Source organism: Psammomys obesus, unplaced genomic scaffold (genome assembly GCF_907164565.1).
Source record: "Psammomys obesus unplaced genomic scaffold, mPsaObe1.curated_primary_1811, whole genome shotgun sequence".
NCBI lineage: Eukaryota > Metazoa > Chordata > Mammalia > Rodentia > Muridae > Psammomys > Psammomys obesus.
Window position 1 is genome coordinate 17,545,568 of NW_026590062.1, and position 22,637 is coordinate 17,568,204.

General features: G+C 44.3%; 1 protein-coding gene across 7 annotated transcripts in view; it reads left to right on the forward strand.

The window, feature by feature from the left end:
* Nucleotides 1-22,637, forward strand: part of Sfswap (splicing factor SWAP) — a 76,631-nt gene that overhangs the window by 20,958 nt on the left and 33,036 nt on the right. For all 7 annotated transcript variants that reach the window (XM_055605809.1, XM_055605815.1, XM_055605808.1 and 4 more), the window contains 3 exons: nucleotides 19,602-19,842; nucleotides 21,167-21,295; nucleotides 21,876-21,969. In XM_055605809.1, coding sequence (XP_055461784.1) covers nucleotides 19,602-19,842; nucleotides 21,167-21,295; nucleotides 21,876-21,969 — 464 coding nt within the window. The remainder of the gene's footprint in view (nucleotides 1-19,601; nucleotides 19,843-21,166; nucleotides 21,296-21,875; nucleotides 21,970-22,637) is intronic.

Genomic DNA, 22,637 nt, shown 5'->3' on the forward strand with positions numbered 1-22,637 from the left:
AAAAGCAAATCTTAAATGACAAGCCTGATGGCATATACCTTTAATAATCCCCATACCTGGGAGACAGAGGCAGGTGGATCTCTGTGAGTTCAAAGCCTGGTCTGCATAGTCAGACCAGCCAGGGCTGTTGCACAGTGAGACCTTGTCTGTATGTGTTATGTTACTTCTGCAGGCCTTTGTTTTTCCCATTTATACATATAGAATGTTAATTTATTATATTCTGAATGAAACATTGAAGAAAACTTTTTCATAGTATTTTAAGATTCCGTATTGCAATGGACAAGTGAAACCTAGGGTGGTTTATGGAAATTTCCCTGATTATCTTAACAGTAAGGCAGAATTTGAGAAATTTGAAAAGAGGTCTAATACAGGGGGGACATATCCTAACAGATTATAAAATGTGATTTTGCTCTTGGAAGCTCACAAAATAGGTCTTAAAATATGGAGAGAAAACAGGTCTGAAGATGGTGGTTGTGGATCTGAAAACAATCCTTGGAAGCGGATCTCACTGTCACCAGGCTAACCTGCCTGGTCTTTATCTGTTTAACTTGTTTGATTTATTATCTCTGTGTGTTCTCGTGTGTCATGCGTGCGTGTATACATGTGTGTATATGGCTTAAGTCACATGTATATGCCACAGCCCGCATGTGGTGGTGACAGAACAACTTCATGGAGTTGGTTCACTCCTCAGTGGGTTCTGGGATCAGACTCTGGTTGTCAGGCGGGCGAGCACCTTCACTGGCCCACAGTCTAATTTTGAAGAGTTTGTATGTGCTCTTCTCCACCCTTTCAGCTCTGGGCCATAGCTGCTCCCTGGGCTTCTGTACCCCACCTTTCTCACCCCACCCCCATCCCTGTCAGGGTTTCTGTCCTGGGAAGCAGGTGCCAAGTGCTATGGTACTGCAGTGCAGGCTTTTATTTTTTTATTTTGAGCCCTCAACGGTTTTCTTTCTGTAATTGCACAGTAGCTTTTTAAAGCACTTGGCTTTTTATCCAATTTTTCCAAAGCATTCAACTTTATATTCACAGAAACAGCAATTCTCTTCTTATTCAAATTGTGTGTTGGCATAAAATTTAACCAAATACGTAATTACAGTAAGTTTAACTGAAAAGAAATTGTTTAAGAGAAAAATCTGATAAAAGCAAAATCTCAACCTTCCAAAGAAGAGACCACTCTGCCTGGTGTGTCATGGCGCAGGCTGCCTGAGTCAGGTGGAACCACTGTCCTTCAAGTTGCTCTACAGCCTTAGCACAGAGAGGCCAGCACTGACTGGTCTGCAAAGGGTAGCGCAGGAGAGCCTGAAGGCAGGTGCAGCCAGGAGTCAAGAGCAGTGTCTGGAAAAGAGAGCCAGCTATTGCCGTCAGGCATCCAACAGCTGACTTCTGAGTTCCAGAGCCAGATGGGGAGGGTGTCATAAAGAAAGACACTTTGGCAGGAGGAAGAGCCAGCCATCCTCTTTAAGCCAGTAGTCAACACTTGATTACACCTACAAATGGTTTTGTTTTTAATGAAACTATTGAGGAAATAGGGGAAGTGTTTAATATACAAATAACTTTCACTGTTAGATAGATAGGAAATAAGTGACAGTCAGAAATCGGTACAAATAAGTAAGGTGAAAGTGAGTGTGCTTCTTTTCAAAGGCTCAGCCCAACTGCTCCCCAGCCTCTGCACAAGAGCCTCCTAGAGAGGCTCCACAGTGCATCAGGGCAAAGTTGGGTTGGAGGCCATAGAAAGATCACACTTAACCAAAGGGCCTGAATGTAAAAACGAATGTCACTGAAGCAAAGAGAAACTGATAGTGGTTTTATCAGTGGGATTGTGGGTGTGAGCAGGCAGTATGAATGACATTAAGTATGAGACTCTATAAACTGCACATCCAAAGCATATTCCCATTAGTCTCCAAGGACACCCATTCTGAGTAGGACTTCAGCAGTGGCCAAAGACTGAGGGGGCTTTACCACAGCATAGTGGGAGCTGTGTGGGTGTTTTGCTCCCCTGTACACCATCTGCGCACTGGACCTTGAATGGTGCTGTCTGCGCTGTGGGGGGTCCCATAGAGTGTGTGGAGGAAGGCCATTGTCAGGTGTAGTGTCATTGAGAACTGAGAGAAGGAAGCAGAGGTGGAGTGGTGGCTGGTTTACCTGCCTCTGTGAACAGCTGCTTGTCATTTAAAGTGGTTTGGACCCCTTGCCAACAGACATTCAGGGTTTTGCTTTGTATTTTGAGGCATGGACTAATGTAACCCAAGCTTGCCTCAAACTCCACCTTGTACCCAAGGATGACCTCCAACTTGCTACTCTCCTTCCTCCAACTCCACAAGCTAGCATTGCAGACATGCACTGTCACACCTAGCTTTAGGTAATGCTGGGGACAAACCTAGGATTTCATGCATGTTAGAAAAATACTGTACCACTGAGCTGTACCCTGGCCTCAGGTGTTCAGGTATATATGGTGATTTTCCAGGGTCCACTGGTGAGTGAGTTTTTCACAGCTGTGACATTGATGTGCAACTTGAAAACACAGCCCACTGTTGTCTAGGCACAGCACTATAGGTCTCTGCTAGCAAAGCTAGTGGATCTTCTTTTTTTGCAGTGGTTACTCAGCAACCCAGGATATACCCAGGCTCCTTGTAGCTCACCTTCCACTATTTTTCCCAGATTTGTGCAGCCTAGAAAAGAGAACCAATTAATTTTTATTTTATGAAATTTCTTCTAGAAGTTCTTTAAATTAAGATGTATAAAATTAACAGGTTTTTTTTTTCATTTCTTAGCTTGATGATGAACCATTTTTCAAGCTCTATTCTGTATTGCGTTGCTACTTAACAATAAATCCTTATAGAAGTGTATAAGTAAATTATGCAAGAGGCATTAACGCTAAAATACTGTCTACTGTCAGAGCCAACAATGCTTTCTGTACTGTTCTAAAAATAACTAAGGTTAAAGTATCCCTTGTGACTAAGTTTTCTGTGTGCATACGATTGCATGTGAACCTGGGTACACGCATACCAGAGCTTGCTTGTGGCAGCCGGAGGACACTTTTGTGGAGTCAGTTTCTCCTTCCACCTTGACATGGGTTCTCAGCATCAAACTCAGTTCATCAGGCCGCTGTACAAGCCAGTCTACCTGCTAAGCCACTTCCCTAGCCCTATCCTACTTTACATTTGTTACTGTATTTTTAAAGTTTGTGTGTGCTCGCATTTACAACATAGTACATGTAGGGAATTCTGTAGCAGTCGGTTCTGTCCTTCCACCATATGGGTCCCAGGAATCAAATTCAGTTGTCAGGCTTGGCAGCAAGACTCTCCACCCACTCAGCCATCTCACTGGTCCCTATCCCAGTATTAACAGTTGGGTTACTGCTGACTATGGCATTTTCTTTTGTAGATAGTGTAATTGTTAGTCACGGAGATAGGAAGACAGAAGGAAGGCACTGTGGTTCTTCGCATTCGTGAGCATCCTTGAGGAGGCTTAAGCCCACATAACTACCTCAGCACAGAGAAAGGGATGAGCCAGGCCTGAATAGCAAAACCTAAGCAGTGTGGATTATGGTAGAAAGATTTGACTGGAGCTCAGCAGCAGACCCTGTGATGTAACTTAATGCTGAACTGTAGGTAAAGCTGCTCACCACTCAAGAAGCATCCCTGAAAGAACTCTCTAGTAGAGATCTGGTGGTCAGGGGATGTAGCTCAGAAGTGGAACACTTACATGGCAGGCACAGGACTCCAGGTTCAGCCCTAACACCAGGCAGGACAGGAGGTAAGTTACATGTTTTTGTCTTAGAGGGAATGAGTCCCTGTGAAATCATTTTTTTCCCCAGGGTTGAATAGCTCAGTGGTGAACCGCTTGCCTAACACGTACCACTCCCCCCCCCCTTTTTTTTTTTGTTTGTTTGTGTGTTTGTGAGACAGGGTTTCTCTGTGTAGCCCTGGCTATCCTGGCTTTGTAGACCAGGCTGGCCTTCAACTCACTTAGATCCACCTGCCTCTGCTTCCCAAGTGCTAGGATTAAAAGCGTGCACCACCATGCCTGGTTTGCTTTCTGTTTACTCATTGCTGACTACTTGGTTTTGGTATGAGTATTAGCTTCATGTTGTGATACTTTATGAGTGATGTGTATGTTCTTAGCTGGTGTGTGTTCTGTCTATAACTGTAATTCCTGCTTGCTTAACCTTAGTTCTGTGACTGACTAGATTTATTTTCCTCTGCATAGTATCCTCAGTTGAATTCCACATTTAATTCATCTCTTGGACATTTTGATTCTCATAAACTAGTTTCTTACAAGTGCTCTCCAGAAGTTCACAAATTTTTGCATAAGTGAAAAACAAATGCCCAGTGGCACATGGTTAATGACCCCCTGGTAGCTGCTGTATTCAGGGCACTCAGGAAGCAGAGGCAGGACGCTCTTGTGATTGAAGTTAGCATGGCATATATTTAGTGTGAGGGTCTGTTTCGAAAAAAAGGAAGGAAGAAAGAAGAAAGAAAAAAAATCAGCCTTCAACCTTTGTCTAAAAGAAGTCCATCAGGGTCTGTGTGTGAGGTTTTCAGATAACAGTTTCTGTCCCTCAGAGCTTTGTGAACCAGAACCCATTGTAACTCCTGACACACACCCCAGAGAACCCTGGGCTGGCAGGTGCTGATGTTACTATTTGACTGGTTTTCGTCTGCTGGGTCTGATGCTGTTCTCTTAAATTCTTTTATATCTGAAAGTGTTTGCTGCCTTTTAACATATGTAGCAACACAGCATCTACTGAGCCACTATGCACCTACAACATAGTGACTCAGTCGTGCCTTCATCTTCCCTGCACATTAGCTATGTGCTGATTGCACCCGGACACCTGAGGCGACCTGAAGAACACCTCTGCCTTTAATGTCATTTGCTTAGTCAGCTCTGTTTCCCGTGTGTGCCTTCAGCAGGAGGCTCACATTCCCCTGTTTGTTGGGCTCTTTCAGTTCCATTTACTGTTGCTCTGGTCCTCCTTTTCCTGTGAAGGTTCTGTTCCCTGGTTGTGGCTCTGCCTCTGCTTGGCATCAGGTGATTATTCTGTGTTCTCTGGTCGATCCTGTTCATGTTGCGTTGGTTCTGTATTCATGTTTCAGTCCTTTTTCTAAGCTGTACAGCCTGTCTGGGGCCAGAACTTCTTAGAGGTCAGGAGTAAACATTTCCAGCTTCCAGGGTCCTACCAAGCTGCCCACCTCTGTGATTGTCATATGAAAGTGGCCACAGACAAGATAGCTGGGCAACAATAATATTTTTATATAAGCCAAGAGCTAGAGGCAGGAGGATCACAGGTTCTACATGAAATGCCATCAGGGGAAACAATACAAAAACTCTGTAGCCACCAGGATTTGAGAACCATATATTTTCTATATTGTAAAAATAACTACTTTTCTTGTTTTTTCCATTTTCCTGTTTAAATACATGAATGCAGTTTTGCACTTGGGGCATGTGAACAAACAGATGAGAACCCCACATTGACCCCTGCTTGGTTGACAGCGTCCTGATCCTACCTTCAGATCTCGCTTGTTTTCTGTTGCTGTGATAAAGTACCCTGGCAGAAAGCAGCTTGGGAGAGAAAGGGTTTGTTCAGCTCGCTGTTCCAGGGCACAGTCCAGCACAGGAAGGAAGACACAGAGGTGGGAGCCTAAAGCAGCTGGTCTTATCCATTCACGGCACAGAACACGACTTTAGAACCCTGTCTCCAATGATAAGGTGTAAGCAGTTGGAGGAAGGTTCCTGGTGCTAACCTCTGATCTCCACATGCATGAGTGAATTTTAATTTTTACTTAGTTAAATTTTAACTTAGTTCAAAGAGGCTTTTCTAGAGGAAAATCTAATCCACGAAAAGAAAGAACTTTTAAACGTGTTGGATGCTACGGATGCATCTGGTGGCCCATCCCAGATGTGACCTTCATGCACCACTGCAGAAGTCATTCCAGTTCTATTCAGGCCGGTAATGGCAAAACACCTCTTTCCTCTTCTTTTCCTTTCCTTTCTTTTCTTTTCTTTCCTTCTTTCTTTTTGTATTTTGTTTTTTGTTTTTCGAGACAGGGTTTCTCTGTGTAGCTTGACTGTCCTAAACTCGATTTGTAGACCAGGCTGGCCTCAAACTCAACATCAGTCCACCTGCCTCTGCCTCCCCAAGTGCTGGGATAAAGGCATGAGCCGCCATACCTGACAACAAGTCTTTTCTTGAAGACACTTTTTTAAAAAAATTATTTGTGTGTGTGTGTGTGTGCGCGCGCGCGCTTTTAAAAAATTAATTATTGTGTGTGTGTGTTTAAAAAATTAATTATTTTGTGTGTATATGCATGTGAGAGCACGTTTGTATGAAGGCCAGAGGATTTCAGAAATGCCTACATAATCACCTCCCTTGAGACAAATTGCTAATTAGCCTGGAGCTCACCAATTAAGCTAGACAGCCTCAACAGAGTCCCACAGACTCACCCTCCTGCCACCACTTTCCAAGCTCTGAGATTAGAAGTATTCAACAATGCACTGTGTATTTTTCTATAGGATTTGGGCCTTGAACACAGGTCTTTATGCTTATAGCAAAAGCATTTCATATCAGAGCACTCTCCCCAGCCAGAAGCCTCAACAGGGCAGGTAAACTGGTGTGGCATATGGTGTCCATTTTCTCAGATATGTCAATGTGTGCACCCTGTTAGCAGACCTCAAAATTGTCTACTGTAATGGGATGTCCTTGAGACAGATGCTGAGCCAGTTATTAAGTCTCTTGTATGCTTGCAGGGATGAAGACAGTGACATTTTTCTATTTAAAAACTGGGCAGCTCATTGTAAGGAGTTTTGAGGTCGCTTGATTTTGTTTTTACCCTCTACAGTAGAAGATTCTGTATTAGAAAGTGCTGACTGCTTTATACTAGGAAAGGATCTTTTGGGGATTCCTGATAGTCAGGTACCTGGGATCAGAGGATGAAACAGGAAATCTAGAGAACTGAGCTGACTGTGTGGGAAAGAGGAACTTGGGGTTCCCGGCTCTGTTTTCCCCTGTTCTACCTCTGGAGACTTTGAAGGTTTTCAATATCCACTCTTTGTGTGAACTTTCCTGTGCTGAAAAGGAATGACTCAGCAGTGACGATGACTGTTACTGGTGCCAACATTTATGCTCAAGACACTTTGGCCTCCACTGAGTGTGCAACTTTAGTGTGAAGGAAGCAGGGCTTTTCAGAGGCAAAAGAAGTCTGCTCACCTCACAATACCTGCTGCAGTGCACAAATAGCAGCAGGCACCTGTGTCAGGGAAAAGGTGATGTGGAGTTCCTCACTGACTCTGAGATTACTGTGGGAATAATCATCTTGACACCGGTCCTGGCAAAACACATCCGTGAGAAATGACTGCTTCTGGCAGTGAGCCAGGCTGTGGTGCTTTAGAGCAAGCCTTCCCAGGCAGTCACTGCAGATTTGCCTAAGTTTTGCTTTGTGATTGCCTCCTTGTGGAAGTGGATACATTGCTAGATAAAAAGGAGTGAGTGTAACTGTACTGTTGGGACCCCTGTGCCCTGAGATTGCCAGTCTGATTGTGCTCAGAGGTGCAGCAGGTGAACGAAACACACAGCTGGCTGGCTGGCTGGGAGTGTTTCCTGAGAAACTGCAGGGAATGGTGACATACACCACTCAGCATATCTGTGAGTGTGTTTCCGCAGTTGAATGGATCACAAGGACTCTTATCAAATCAAGAGTTAGACAGTTCCTTGATGTCTCATAATATGACAGCTTTATTGGGAGGGAATCAAAAGTAAAAGATAGAGCCTCTGAAGGACATGGGGTTTGCCTTGGCTTCTTTCTTTCTTAGTCTTTTTTTTTTTTTTTTTTTTTTTTTTTTTGCTTCTGGTTTACCATAGTGTGAACTAAGCAGCTCTGAAACCATGAGCCAAAATAACTTCATTCCTCTCTTACATACTTTATGTCTGGGGTTTGGGTCACAACGGTACAGACAGACTAATTCAGTACAACATTGAGGAGTGGTAAGAGTAGATCCACAAGATGCCGGGATGCACACAGCATCCTCTCAGTGCAACTGCTGTGCACCGAAAGAATGGAAAAGAGCGGGAAACCAAATGTTGGGTATGGTGGTTTGTGCCTGTGTCCGTAATCTCCATACTTAAGAAGTAGAGATGGGAGGATTGCCACAAGTTCAAGGCCAGCCTAGCCTACAGAGTAAGACCCTGTTTCAAAACAAACAAAATCAAGAAAGTCACAGTTGTTATGGGATCAAGAAGAGCTGTTGCTCCTCCCACTTTCCCTGTTTTCAGAAAGGCTGAAAATTTCAGATACCAAATGTAAAAGCATTTTACATTTGGAAAAAGTTGCCTTTCAGGAGGGGCGGGGGCGGACTTGTGGTACTGGGGAGACAGACAAGTATTTGTGTAGAAAGTGCCAAGCTTGCAGCCTTTGTCCAGAGTTGTCAGGAGTGCCACAGTGAGCTCCATCAGCTCATGTCTGCATAGGATGTGTGGTGCAGAGTGTGGTTGAAGGTGATGGGCAGTTAATCCTGAATCAGGAAGAGTGCCACTCTCCTCACTAGCACACTTGGTCTGCTAGAAGTGACAGTCCTGTGTCAGCAGCTTTGATGATAGTTTCTGTATATGTGTATGTGTGGGTATGTGTGTCTCATGGCATGAAAATGGAAATCCAAGGATAACTTGCAGGAATCAGGTCTCTCCTTCTACCGTGTGGCTCTTGAGGATCAAATTCAGGTCATTTGGCTTGGCAGCAAATACGTTTACCCGCTGAGCCATCTTTCCAGCCCCCCAATATTTGTCTTTCTACAGAGTGTTGCCCACCCTCACTCTCAGTCCCAAATAGTGAGGTAACTTACCTAAGTATCCCTGTGTCACTTACCCATAGGGATTTGTTCTGAAGACTGCATTGTTAGAAAATTTTACATCTTGATTATACCTTGGTGTGTGCATACACACACTAAGATGGCTGTGACATCACTGGTAACAGTCACATGGAACCCTCATTGACCTAAGCATCATGCGATTACATTCTTATTTCCCTTGTTTTTATTTGGAGCCCTATACACTTTAAAACGTACATTTAGTAAAATTTGTAAATTTAGCAAAAAAAAAAAAAAAAAAATGTTTTGTTAAGCTAGCTTTGTTTCTTGGGAAACACTTGGTACTGGTTTTGGGGTTTTTTTTGTTTGTTTGTTTGTTTTTGTTGTTTTGTTTTTGTTCTTGAACTTTCATAAAGTGTTATATTGTTAGCTTCATGAAGAAATGCATCAATTTGTTCGGGGTGATAGAGAAGAGGTGTAACAGAAATACATACAAGCCAGTGGTGGAGGGCAAAATAGATAGATGGATGTGTAAATCCAAGAGGGGCCAGGCTTAGCCATGAAGCCAAGATTGCCAGTGGTGCTTGCTAACTAAGAATCTGACTGGGATATGCCAGAAGTTTGTGGGTCTGTGAGGATGAACTCTAGACTCTGCTGAGGCCTTGTCAGCCATAGACCAGCTTTCTCAAACAGCAGCAGAAAATCTTCCCAGCACATTCTGCTGCTTTGGCTCTGTTGGCAAGAGGCAGTCAGGTGCTGATTCAAAGGATCGCTTTCATTGTGTCTACTTTCAGAGTGGATTGATTCATCCTGGGTAGAAATTCCCAAGTACAGCTGTGTTTGCCAGCCTATTCCTCATCCACAGTGCTGTGTCAGCAACCATGTGCCCTGCACATTTAATAGATGGTTTCTTTTGTTCTTCACATCTTGGTAGGAGCAACAGCCTCACCACCATTTCCCCAGTCCTGATGCCATGGATCCATCTTGAAAACTGTCCTGTTCAGATGACTCACCTGCTCGGTTGCATGTACTGCTAGGTCTGTAGTGCCCAGCTGACTGACACAAATCCTTACTTTGCAAGTGGGTGTCAGAAAGTAACTGAGAGGGAAAATGGAACCATGCCTGGTAATCCAGGCCTTAATGGCAGCTATTTAGTAGTCTGAGGAAAGAGATTGTAAGATCAAGGCCCACCTGGGCTATAGAGTGAATTCCAGGCCAGCTTGGGCAACTTATTGAGAACTTGTTTCAGAATAATAAAAGAGGAAATGGAAGATGGATGGCTTAGTGGTTAAGAGCACTTGGCCTGGAAACATGGGGACCTGAGTCTAAATCAGCAGTACACACATAAAAGCCAGATGTGGCTGCACATATCATTTATACAGCGTGGGGTTAGAAACAGAAAGATCCCAGGAGTTCACTGGCCTGCCAACCTAGCCAAAATGGTGAACTTCTGACGTAGTGAAAAATCTTGCCTATCTCAGAGCAATAAGGCAGAAACAGTTGGAGATGACACATTGTTACATGCAGGTACCACACACATATCACACATACCATACACAAAAATAAATAAATAGTAATGAGGGCTGGATATGTGGCTCACACAAGACTCTTTATTTGCTTATCAGTATGGGGCAGGGGAAAGTATCAGTAATCTGCTTCTTCTTTGCTGTAAACTCAAGAATGTGATGAATAAGGTAAGATGTTCCTCGTTTCTTTGATTATAATGAGTATATGCTAAATTTTTGGTTCAATTAGAGTAGGATATAACTATACTTTGAAAGTCAAGTGCATACTTGTTCTGTACCTCACAGAACAATCTGGGTTCCAGAATTACTTGTAGTGTTGGTCTCTGGTGTTGGGTGAGGCTCTACCCACCCTTGCTGTAGCTATACCTCTGCTCCTCCACATCCTGAGGTTAGGTGCTCTGGGATCTTTCTCTGTGACAGACAGTGATCTGACTTCACTCATATACCCCTCAAGCTTTCTCATGCCCAGAGTTTAACACTCCAACCTGGTGGAGTTTTGGTTGTCTTACACCTTGGGAAGAACAGAACTTGTAGAAGGTGTGTATATAGTATGTATTCTGGAAAGGGTTCATTAGAACAGCACACACAATAGTGGCTGGGTTGTCCACCAGCTCTCTGCATGCTAGAGAAAATGAGAACTTGGTGACCACTGAATGAATATGGCTGAATGCTTCAGCAATCAGGGTGCTGTTCAAGACCTGGAAGATTCTAGAGAGGTGTTAGTCTTCAGTATATGTTGGAAGGCTAGCGTAGTTGAAGTCTGATACCAACAAAATGCTAAGATGACAGTCGCAGCAAAAGTACAGTTAAGTGGACTTAACAGCAGGAAATGAAGGGAAGTGGCTGGAGAGATGGCTCAGCAGTGAAAAGCACTGGCTTCTCTTTCAGATGACCCAGGTTCAGTTTTGAGCCACCTGTAGCTCCAGTCTCAGGAGGTCTAATGTCTTCTGGCTTCGGAGGGCACCAGGTACACATTGGTGCACAGATATCCATGTAGGCAAAACACCTCATCCATATAAAAATACATAAAATCTTTTTTAGGAGAGAAAGAAGTGAAAGCAGACAGGCGTGTAGTACTGTTTTGACTCAAACATCATTATGTATGTGGTCTACCCGTGAGAAGATGCTGCCCACCTTATGGATGGGTCACCTCTCAGTCCTTTCGGAAAGTGCACTCACAGACCCCTACGGAGGCATGTTGCTTTCTGTCAAGTTAATTGCCATCAAGTTGACAAGATTAAGCATCACGAGTCTACCCTTTGTCAGCCTGACCCCCCCCATTACTCTTTATATCATGCTTAATTTGCAAATGAATAACAAAGCCATAATTCAGCCTGAAGTGTTATAAGTGTACTATGTACAACTGGAAATATACCAATTTTCCTCCAGAGCAGATGTCTATACCCTATAAGTTAAATATGATACGTAGATCAACAACACTCAAGTACTGACATTTTCTTAATACTATATACTATTCCTATACTATACTATACTATACTATACTATACTATACTATTAATATACTATTAATATACTATTACTATACTAATAGTAATAGAATAGGAAAAGAAAGAAAATACAAATATCTGCATACATATAAATCCACAAACATTTTAACAATGTTAGACAGAAACATACATGGCAGTTACAGTCCTCATTTGGCCAGATGATTGGTCATTTGGCCATGCTGTTTATATTTTTCTACTGCCCAACTCATACTCAGCAAGTCCTGGTTCTTTACCTGTGGGAGTGGTCTGAAACTCACTTCATACCACAGAAAGGCTTAGAATTTCTGTCCTCGCTGCCTCAGCCTCCTGAAGGTTCTGGCTCTTACCACCCTGCTTGGATTGAGTAGTTACAGTTTCATACTTGCTCAGAATGTAGTCACACCAAGAAAGACTCTACTCTTCATTCCTCCATTGCGGTCCAGTCTCTCCAGTTTCTAGTAACTTCTTTCTTAGTCTGTCGACTCAAGGACATCAGGAGCCTTAGTGGCCAGGGGAAAGTCTTAGCCTACAGTTTAATTGAATCCATGTAATACTTCTTGTGCCTCCTAATAGAAGCACTCCTTTTGGAACCGAGACATATAAGCCAGCAGGGCAGATTGCAGGAACAGAAAGCAGAATGTTGCCAGTGGGTCACTAAGGGTAGTGGTTGAGTGGTACCATTCCCATTTCTACCCCTTGATTCTTGGATCCATGAATCCTGGCTATAGGAGAAGCTACCGTATTCTGAACACTGAATCAAGCATATGCAATCTCCTAGAGGGCTCTGCCCAGCCCTTCAGGCCACTGCCACCTACTTGGCTCTGTAGCTAGCTGTGTCTTTAAAAGGCCATGCCACCATTTTGTTAAGCCAGCTGCTTTAGGATGGCAAGATTACTGAATTCCAAGAGTGTGAGCCCGCACTGTATGAAATGAATTCCTTGGCACTCAGTAGCAAATATACCTAGGTCAGCCTTGACAAATGGGAATTCATGTTGTTGATCCTATGCATAATCTCCATTTTTGTCATCATGACCACTTTGTTCATGAGTCTGTTGGGCAATGACAAGAATGGCCAAGAAAAGGAGTTGACTTCTGTCTACAGAACAGGCCGTCATACTTGCTTGTTGACATTTTCCTCTACTGATATGTCACCATTTGAGAAACATTTAATACACAGGACACAGTTATCTTCACTTCATTTGAAGAGCTCTGTGTATATTCTTCTTCCCCAAATGGCTTCCTCCCAGTTTTCCAGTTATGCTCCTTCCAAGTCCTATGTTCATCCAAACCACTGGGTATGGCCAATAAGTCAGTGTATAATTGCACATCTGTCCAAATAAAATGTTTATGAACAGCAAGATACCTTGTTGAGGTAAACGTGCTTGCCACTAAGCCTGATATCCTGAGGTCAGTCCTAGGATCCGCTTAGTGGAAGGAGAGAACTATCTCCTCCAGGTTATCCTCTAACCTCAGTGCACACCAGTAACATGCATACATACACAGAGAGAAATAAATTAATAGAAAATGAAATAAGTGAGTAAAAATAGTATTTAAAATACACAACTCTGTCTCTTCCCCAAAGTTGTACCCACCACAAGGATTTTCCTTCACCATGTCCTTCAGGGTTATCCCAGGAAGGTACTATAATACTAGATCTAGCTGTCTACTTCTGGTGGATGGACTTTATATAAAATTAATAAATAAGGCCTTGCTCTTGTGCTCAGTCATCCAATCACAGAGAACCCTTATGAGGTAATGCTTGGGGACAGAAGGCATTGTTGGAAGAGTAGAAACTATAGGCATTTAGGTAACTTCTTCATGTAACTTTTAAGACCTGCTTGAGCCCAATCACATAAATACTACTTCCTGTTGATGATGGTAATGCCTAGCCTGTGACGGGCAGCTCAAGTCACGTGGTAGCTTAGTAGCCCATTGTCAAATATTCAGTTTCTATTAAGTCCCAGTAGCAGGCAAAGAGCTGTCTCAAAGAAAATTATGGTCCATAGGTGGCAACAAGGTCTTGGCTCCAAAATCCAAAGGCCTCTACTGTGATTCACCTGTGTGGACCTGTCAAAGGCTACAAACAGCATCTCTAGCTACCATGGACACCTCAGATACCATCAGGTTTGCTGGATCATATGGCCTGAGTGGAGTTGTTACAGGGATTTTGGTTATTGTTTTGGACCCATTCCTGGTGCCACAGCCTGTATTAGGCATGGTTCTGGAGAGTTCTCTTCCCTTATTTAATCATTCTTGGATATATGCTTTCAGAACCACCAATCAAGATTAGTCATCTTAGGTTCTAATAGTGCCATCTTTCTAAGCCTTAGTGACTGCTGCTGAAGCCAAGGACAGTGGGCTGGTCCATCAGGTTGGGCACCTGTATGTTGGCTGTTGGCAGCTGTTTTTTAGTCTGCCACTCTCGTCTAAGGCTATGGTCTCAGCAAACAGTCGTAGGCTTTGCTGTGGTTTCTCCATCACTTGACTATATTAACTCCTGTGTTTGTCTCTTTGGGGCTCTTGTTTTTTCGCTGGGGAACATCCTCTAGTAACTTGCCACAAGAAACTACGCAGGAAGACATACTTCTTACTTCAGTCCTTGGATATCTGAAACTGTATAGACTCTGCTCCTACTGGATAGATAGTAGAGTGGACCTAGAATTATGGGTAGATATGTGTTTTTTTCCTCTAGTTTTGGGGTGCTCTGTGCTACCACTTCTCTTGGCCTAGGCTGAGACTCCCTGTTTTCTCTTATGCGACTGGTACGAACAGTATGTCCATGCCAGTGCTATGTCAGGAATGCCTAGACAAAGTATTTCCATTTGGCACTGCCATTCTAGAGAACAAAACAGATGGTAAACAGTGGAGAGACAGTAGGCCCTACATCTGCAGCTTTGCTTTCTATGAGATCTACAGTCTTAGGATATTGAATGGAAATTTCCAGAAACAAGCATTGCAAAACTTTTCAATTGTGCACTATTATGAGTTGCATGATAAGATTTGGAATTGTTCCAGTCCTTCCCACCTCGTCTTGAGTTGTTCCTTTGCCCAGCTGATCGCTACCCTCCTGATCTCACATAGGACTGGTCTTCTGTTTGTCTTAGAGTTCATGTTCAGATGGCCCTTTTCAAGTTGGTTGTCTAGCATTGCTACATGCCTGTGCCTAGGCCATCTATGTGCACAGCACAGTGGGATGTTTGGAGAATAACCCTGTTTGCTTAACTTCCATTACATATATTACTGTAGTAGTTCCACTTCACTGTTTATTTCTGTTGTCACACTTACTGTGACTGACTTGCAAGTTAAACCTTTATGGGTTTATGTGTGTAATAACAGCCATGCAAGGCTCAGCGCTATTCACAGTGGAAGATGTTCCCACAGCACAGTGAGAATACAGATGATTCTGACCAAAGGCTTAAGAGAAATCTGTCATGAGCTGGGGTGGTTCTCACAGAGGCCCTAAGAGAAGAGGAAGAAGAAGCTCGTGGAAATGCCTCCCAGACAGAAGCTTGTCTGAACACCTGGCAGAGGTATTGCTGAGAGGTCCAGGAAATCTGACTGGATGCATGGCATTCCGGAGACCAGAACTTAAAAACCCAGTCCTGGTCAGGCATGCTGGTGTGTTCCTGTAAGGTGTAGATGAAAGCCCAAGACAGTTCTGGACACAGTTGGTTTAGAACAAGTATGAACTTTGTAGATAGGAGTGCTGAGTGAACAGTTCTTAGACAAACGCAGCCCAGGGCTGGAGACAGTAATTCTGCCTTCATCAAAGGAATAGAATGTGAAACCTTTGTCCTCAGAAAAGGCTGAGGAGTGCCTGTCAGACAGCTAGAGGTGGGAAGGAAGTTGAAGGGTATGGCATGAATGGTTCATAGCTCCAGGGCAGAGTCATAGTGGGCTCCCTCCCCACCCCCACCCCCTCACTTGACCTCAGGGATAGCCAGAAGGTGGGTCACTGCTGCTTCTCAGAAGCCTTCAGCTGGTGACCTGTGAGCTTTTTAACATCTCTCCTTTAATGTCATAGGTGTGTCTTAGGAAGGTCTCTGGAACCTCAGCACACACCTGTGCTCCGGCTCAGCAAGAGTTGAAGGGCTCTGGATGATGCTTAAACAGGGCTTAAAGGGCTGGCAGTGTGACTCTTGGTAGAATGGCTGCTAGCAAATATAAAGCCCTGGGGTCAGTCTCCAACACTGTATAAACTGAGGGTGCTGACACACACCTGTAATTCCAGTGCAGGGGAGTTAAAGACAGGATTATCAGGAGATCAAGGCCATCCTCCACAGTACAGCAAATTCAAGAAAAGACTAAAAGATGATTAGGCAGACTGCCAGTCTTGCCTTGGGCTGTTGCACATGGAAGCTTGTGCACAGCTGGAGAAGTGCTTCTGAGTGGGCCTCCCAGTCAGCAGCTCACCTCTCCGTGTTGCTGTCTAGATGGCCTGGGCACCTGGTGGAGTCCTGTCAGTTTACTGGCTATGGGTCTACAGCTCTCATGAAGTGTATTTACTAGCATGATGGCACATCATATTTTCACTCACTTGAGAACCCAGTCCTGGTCAGGCATGATAGTGTGTTCCTGTAGTCCTAGCTCCTCACTAAACTGAAGAAGGGTCCTCACTTGAGCCTAAGGCTTAGAGGCCAGCTGGGAACAGAACAAGACTCCATATCAAGATGGGAATATAAGCAAAGCCCTTGGAAACCTCAGTTATAACATGCTGAGGCAGCAGAGGCTTCTTGGGGCATGTCCTGGGAACAGCAGCCTAGCATTAGAGAATATGGGCAGTTCCCTGGGCCAGGCACTTTTCTTACATGGCACTGCTACCCACGTCTTGTGTTGTAGGTGCCATGTTTTTGTTTTTTTTTTTTTTAAGTTTGTTGTTCTTTTTATGTGCATGATTGTTTTTCTGTATACATGTGTTCAGTGCCTATGGAGGCCAGAAGAGGGAGTTGGGTCCCCTGGAACTGGAGTTTTAGATCATTATGAGTTATAGATGGGTATGAGCTGGCCAGTGTGGGTGCTAGGAACCAAACTTGGATTCTCTTTAAGAGCAGTATGTGATCTTATCCACTGGGCCATCTCTCCAGCACCTTCTCTTTTTTCTTGTAATACCATCTTATTTAACCTTGTTATATTCTATATGTGACTTTCTGTATAATATTGTGAGATGTGTTTGAATGGACAGTTCAGTAGTATTAGGTACATTTACATTGTTACTTGGCTGGTTTCTGGCACCTTTATTATCTTGCAAAATACAAAACCTTAAATCTTTAGGTGGCTTTTTAATGTAAACTAAGATTTTGCAAAGATATTGCGAACATGATACTTGAGCTACTTAATTAAGTTTTATGAAAGATTCTACAGAAGGCTTTAAAGTGAGATTATAAAAAGTCAGATAGTATATTTGTAATTTACATTATAAAATCAGAAAGCCTGTGAGTATGTTTGTGGGGGTATTTCCATGTGTGGTGGGGGGAGGGATAAGGACTTTTGTTGGTACTTAATAGTGGCTTGGAAACCTGGGGTCAGCTGGTGACAAGGCTATAGACTCCACTGCTACAGAGTGGGTAGCCAAAGAGACTCTGAGCCAGGACTGGCTCGTGTGGGCTGTGGTTCAGCACCGGGTTATTTGAGAACAGCACAGCTAAGCTCTACCCTCTGAGTGCATCAGGAGCTTTCAAGAACTTGTCACTGTTTTGGAGATGTGCCTCCCTTTGGGCAGTAACAGGCATGCAGTCTTAGCATTGCAGGAGTTACCACAGGTGGTGTGGATACTCCCACGTCTGCCTGGGCGAGGGACTTCCAAAAACAGGAGCTAGTGGGTTAAACCTAAGAAGGGCCTCAAGACAAGCAGAGACACACTGCACATAGCAGAAGCAGAAGCAACAGAGTGAGGACTCATGTGTGCAGGATGAGCTAATGGGCTTAGGACCATTGAGAAGCCTGGCTCTTGCGCCATTGTTGGGGCTTGTCCATTGCTCTGGTGCCCTTAACAGGAAACAGCAGATCCAGCTTCCTCCTTAACACCTATTCATCCTTGACATTGTGCGTGGGACTCTGGGAACAGCAGTGTGATGAAGGGTGTGCATGACTCCAGCATGGGTCTTTTGAGTCTGTGTAGTGCCAGGATGTGTAACGCTTTATGCCAGAACACCACCACCTCTGGAGTCCTTTTGAGGTCACAGAAGTGTCCTCGCTGAGGCTTGAATTGAAATCTTGAGCATCGTCACATGGAGTAAGAGGTCAGTGGGAGGCAGATGCCACCTCTCCTTTGGTCTAGCCTCAGTAATCTTTGTTGTGCCCGTAGACCTGTTCACCAAACAGTTTGGTTTTGAAGCTTTGCTGCTGATTAAGTTGTAAGTGGTATTCTGTCCAGTGCTGTCTGGTGTTTGTAGGGGTAGCTCTCCAAGATACTGGGTTGGACATCTTGCTAGCACAACATCATGTTTCTTGACCAAACAAATACTGAGTGCTCAGTGCTGGAAAACAGGGGTGCCAATGAGAAGATCCGTCTTTCACCATGAGCTCCTCCTTGCCAGCCCTGCCATCTGAAGGGATGTATTAGGTGTCTGTGAGCAGAGGTAGAAAATGCCCAGGGCCACATAACCCATGCAGACACTTAGCTATTGCTGTTCCTGTGTACCAGAGTCTGTAATACTGAGTTGGGATGGCACTGCAGACTTCATGTGTGTGACATGCCTGATAAAAAGTGAGTCACACCACAACTGTTCCAACAGCATGAGGGGATTGCATACACATTTTCTGTCAGAGCCAGAAAGACTCATCTCCTCCCTCTGGGACAGTAATTACTCTACCATGATATTTACCTCAGTAGTGGCTATGTATTGCTGAGTCCACAGTGGTTTACCATGCTACCATTTCAGATTGAACAAGTGAAAATCAGTAAGAGTCCTTCGTTCCTATCCCCTAATGAAGAGGAAATTAATTCCCTCTGTAGACAGCATTGCTATTTATCTACAAGAGGATTAGAAGTGAAAACCCTGTGACTTCATTGAGCCTTCTTTGCTCAGTGCTGGTTTTGAACATTTTTCAAAAAGATGAGTAGGACCAAAAGAGTTGGCTAAGCAGGAAGAGCACATGCTGTTCTTGAAGAGGAGCTGGGTTTCCTAACGCCCACATGGCAGCTCACAACTTTCGGATCTCTAGTACCAGGGGATCTGACACCCTCTTCTGATCACTGCAGGCACCAGGCACACACATACATGCAGGCAAAATACTTGTACATCTAAATAATAAAATAAATAAATCCATAAAAATGTTTCAAGAAGATGGTTACCTTTCAGGACTGGTATTAGCACAGTAGGTTGCTGTCCTTTGTGCAGAAAGTGAGCAGGAGGCTGATACTGATGACTGTTGATTATAGGAAAGGCTAGAAGTTAGCTCCAGAGATGTTAGACTTCTGAACTGAATACAGTGGCTCCTTGCTGGGCATGTGGACAGCACAGTTTCTAAAGTGAACAATAGAGTGAAAAAAACAGATTCCAGAAAATGTAGCCAGTATCGGGGCGAGGGAGAGTTAGGGAGTTCACTCACTGTGTGATATCAGGTTACCTGACAAGCCAAGTGGGAAGAGGGCTATCCATCAGTTATTCCTGCAGAGAGAGGGAGTTTCACTCTGCATTTAGGGAGGACTTTCCCACCTGCACTTTGTACACAAGAAAGAAGTTGTGTTTATTTAGGGGAACTAAAACCTCAGCCTTTGGGGGACATTGCACTTTCACTCTGTGACACCTGTCATTGGCCTCTTGCTCACAAAACCTGTTTCTTACAGCAACCGTGGCAGCCATGTACTACAGCTACTACATGTTGCCAGATGGCACCTACTGCCTAGCACCACCTCCACCTGGGATCGATGTGGCCACTTACTACAGCACCCTTCCTGCTGGAGTGACTGTGTCCAGTTCGCCCAGTGTGACTACCACTGTACCACCACTTCCCGGGACCACACCTCCTCCACCCCCAACCACAGCTGAAACAAGCAGTGGGGTTACCTCCACAACCACCACCACAAGGTATGTGCTGTCTGTTCAGCATGGTGGTTGCTGCAGTGACCGGAGTTCTCCATAATTAGCATGATTATCATTCATATGCTATTGCCGCACACCTGTACTCGTAGCTTTGGAAGGATGAAACAAAAGGATGAAAAGTTCAAAGCCATGGCCAGGCAGGGTCAGGCAGTCTCTGAGATCATCTACACAGTGAGCCAGCCAAAGATAAACAATGAGTCCTTGTTGGGGTGGGGGAGTGGGTAGTTCAAGGCCAGCTAAATAATTACATTATGGGTATTCCCTGCACTGGGGAGGTGGAAACAAGAGGATCAGGAGTTCAAGGTATTCTTCAGTATAATTGGCTACAGAGCAAGACCCCATTTCAATACCAAAAACAGTTTTTAAGCAGTGAAATCTAGCCACATGTGAATGTGACTCTCAGGCAGCACCTGCTATCTGTTCCTTAATTCTGGGCTGCTCTGGTACAGTGTATTGACACCTCAGCTGGGCAGTGTTAAGCAGAGTCCAAGTGAGGCAGACTGAAACCATCAGAGCTCAAGGGGTTTCATACAGTTGGGTGAGGGAAGGGCTCTGTTGGCCACTCCTTGAGATATCACGTTATACAGTTGGCATCTAGTATAAAATCATTAATAGCAGAAGGACAGAGTGCTCAGCACCCCATGGAGGGTCGTCTGTGTGTGTCAGGTCTGTTAGAGGCTGCTGCAAAGCTTGACTAAAGCCCCCCTTTCTAACCATGCCTAGAAGTCAGATGTGGGCTGGGGGTAACACTAAGAACTAGATCACTAGCCTAGCCTGTGGGAGGAGTTGGGGAATGACACTTGAGGCCACACTGTTGAGACAGTGAACCAGTGAAGGATGTTGAGCCATGCTTGACAGCTGTTTTTAATGACTTTTCCTTCTTTTGTTCCTAAGAAGTAGCTCATAGTTAAAAATGAATGCTAATTGGGAGGAAGAATTGAACTTGTCTCTGAGACTTTGAACCTCATTCTTTAATAAATCCCACTGTCAGGTTTTTGTTTTTTTTGTTTTGTTTTTGTTTTTTTCTTTTCTTTTTTTTTTTTTTTTTGAGATAGGGTCTCACTGTATAACCTGGGCTCCAGTATTGGGCTTGCAAGGTGACACATGCAGCTTCCTGTATTGTCACTTCATCAGTGGTGATCTGGACCCTGTTAGTGCCCAGGAACTGGCTTCATTAGGTTGAGGGGCTTCTTGTCTTTAGAACAAGAGTCTTGTTCTTACGTGGCTGAACCGGAAAGGACCCTCCAACTGCCAATGCCAGGCTCAAGCTATGCCAAGTTCAGGGTTGCTCACCAGCTCTTCTCCACAGTGCGCTTGCTCCCGTGGCCATCATACCCCCGCCCCCTGACATCCAGCCTGTGATTGATAAGCTGGCAGAGTACGTCGCTAGAAACGGCCTTAAATTTGAGACCAGTGTTCGAGCCAAGAACGATCAGAGGTGAGATGAAGGGGTTTAAGTGTTGGGCTGGGGTGTGTTGGGCTGGCACTCATGAATTTCAGTGGCAGTGTTCGCCTGGCATTTATGACTTTCTGAGATCAAGCCCCGTTTTGAAAAAACAACAACGAAAACCTCAAAACATTTAAGCATGTCAAGTATATGAGATTTGGGGTTTTCATTTAGTATTCTTTAAATCCTGTCATGATTCCTTTGTGCTTTCATCTTCCCTAGAATATCTGTAACTAGACATATTTTTGTTCATCTTATTAAATTACTTAGAGTTGGAGAGGGTTCTTGTTGTTTTTATTGTGCAGTAAAAATGTAGGTGCTTGAAAGGCTGGAATTCATACTTCAAGGGTCCTTATCCCCTACACCTGGCAGTGTGTATAAAATGTGAGCTGCATTTTTACCTGTGATAGGACCCTGGAGAGTGGGTTAGCCCTCTGCCTGATACACATAGAATCTATGAAGTTGTTCTAATAAATTCTATGAGCTGTCCAGCACAGTGTAGACCACATGTAGAAACACTGAAGCCTGTGTGCAGGTCATGTTGAGTCACCAGGTCCTTTTCTGTTCACAGATTTGAGTTCCTTCAGCCCTGGCACCAGTACAACGCCTACTATGAGTTTAAAAAGCAGTTCTTTCTGCAGAAGGAAGGAGGTGGTAGCACACAGGTAGGAGCTGCAGGTGGGAAGGCATGGAGCTCTGAGACAGAAGGGACTTCCTGGATTTTCAAGTCTACAATATGTCTAACCCATCCCTTCAAGAGGTGAAGCTGTGTTAGGTCTTTTGAAACACCCACTTGTGCCTCGGTAACCATTTGTCCTGCATGTTCCAAACAAAAACCACTGTTGGCAGAGTGAAGGACATGGTCTCACCTTCAGTTCCTGGTCCTTCTGCCCCCGCCTCCCATGTGCAGGATGGCAGGTGTGCCAGTGTGCCTGGTTTGCTTTTGATTGCTCTGTAATGCTCCTTGTGGTGGGTATGCTGGACTCTGGCTGCCACAGGCACACCGTCCCTTGAACAGTTCTCTTGCACTAGCCGTACTTTGTCCTGTCCCTCACACTCTTGAGCTTATTCTGCTGGAAATAATTGCTGAGACTGAAGCATCTCGTTCCTCTGTAGGCAGTGGGGGACTATTCTGAATGTATTCTCAGTAACTAGGCTCCAAGAGAAGTTACTCCTCCCCCCATTTAGTCTGTCATATTAGAAAAATACAGGTAGGACTGGGGATGTAGCTCAGTGGCAGAGTGCTTGCCTAGCATATCAGAGGCCCTGGGTCCAGTACACACATGCACACACACACACACACACACACACACACACACACACACACACACAC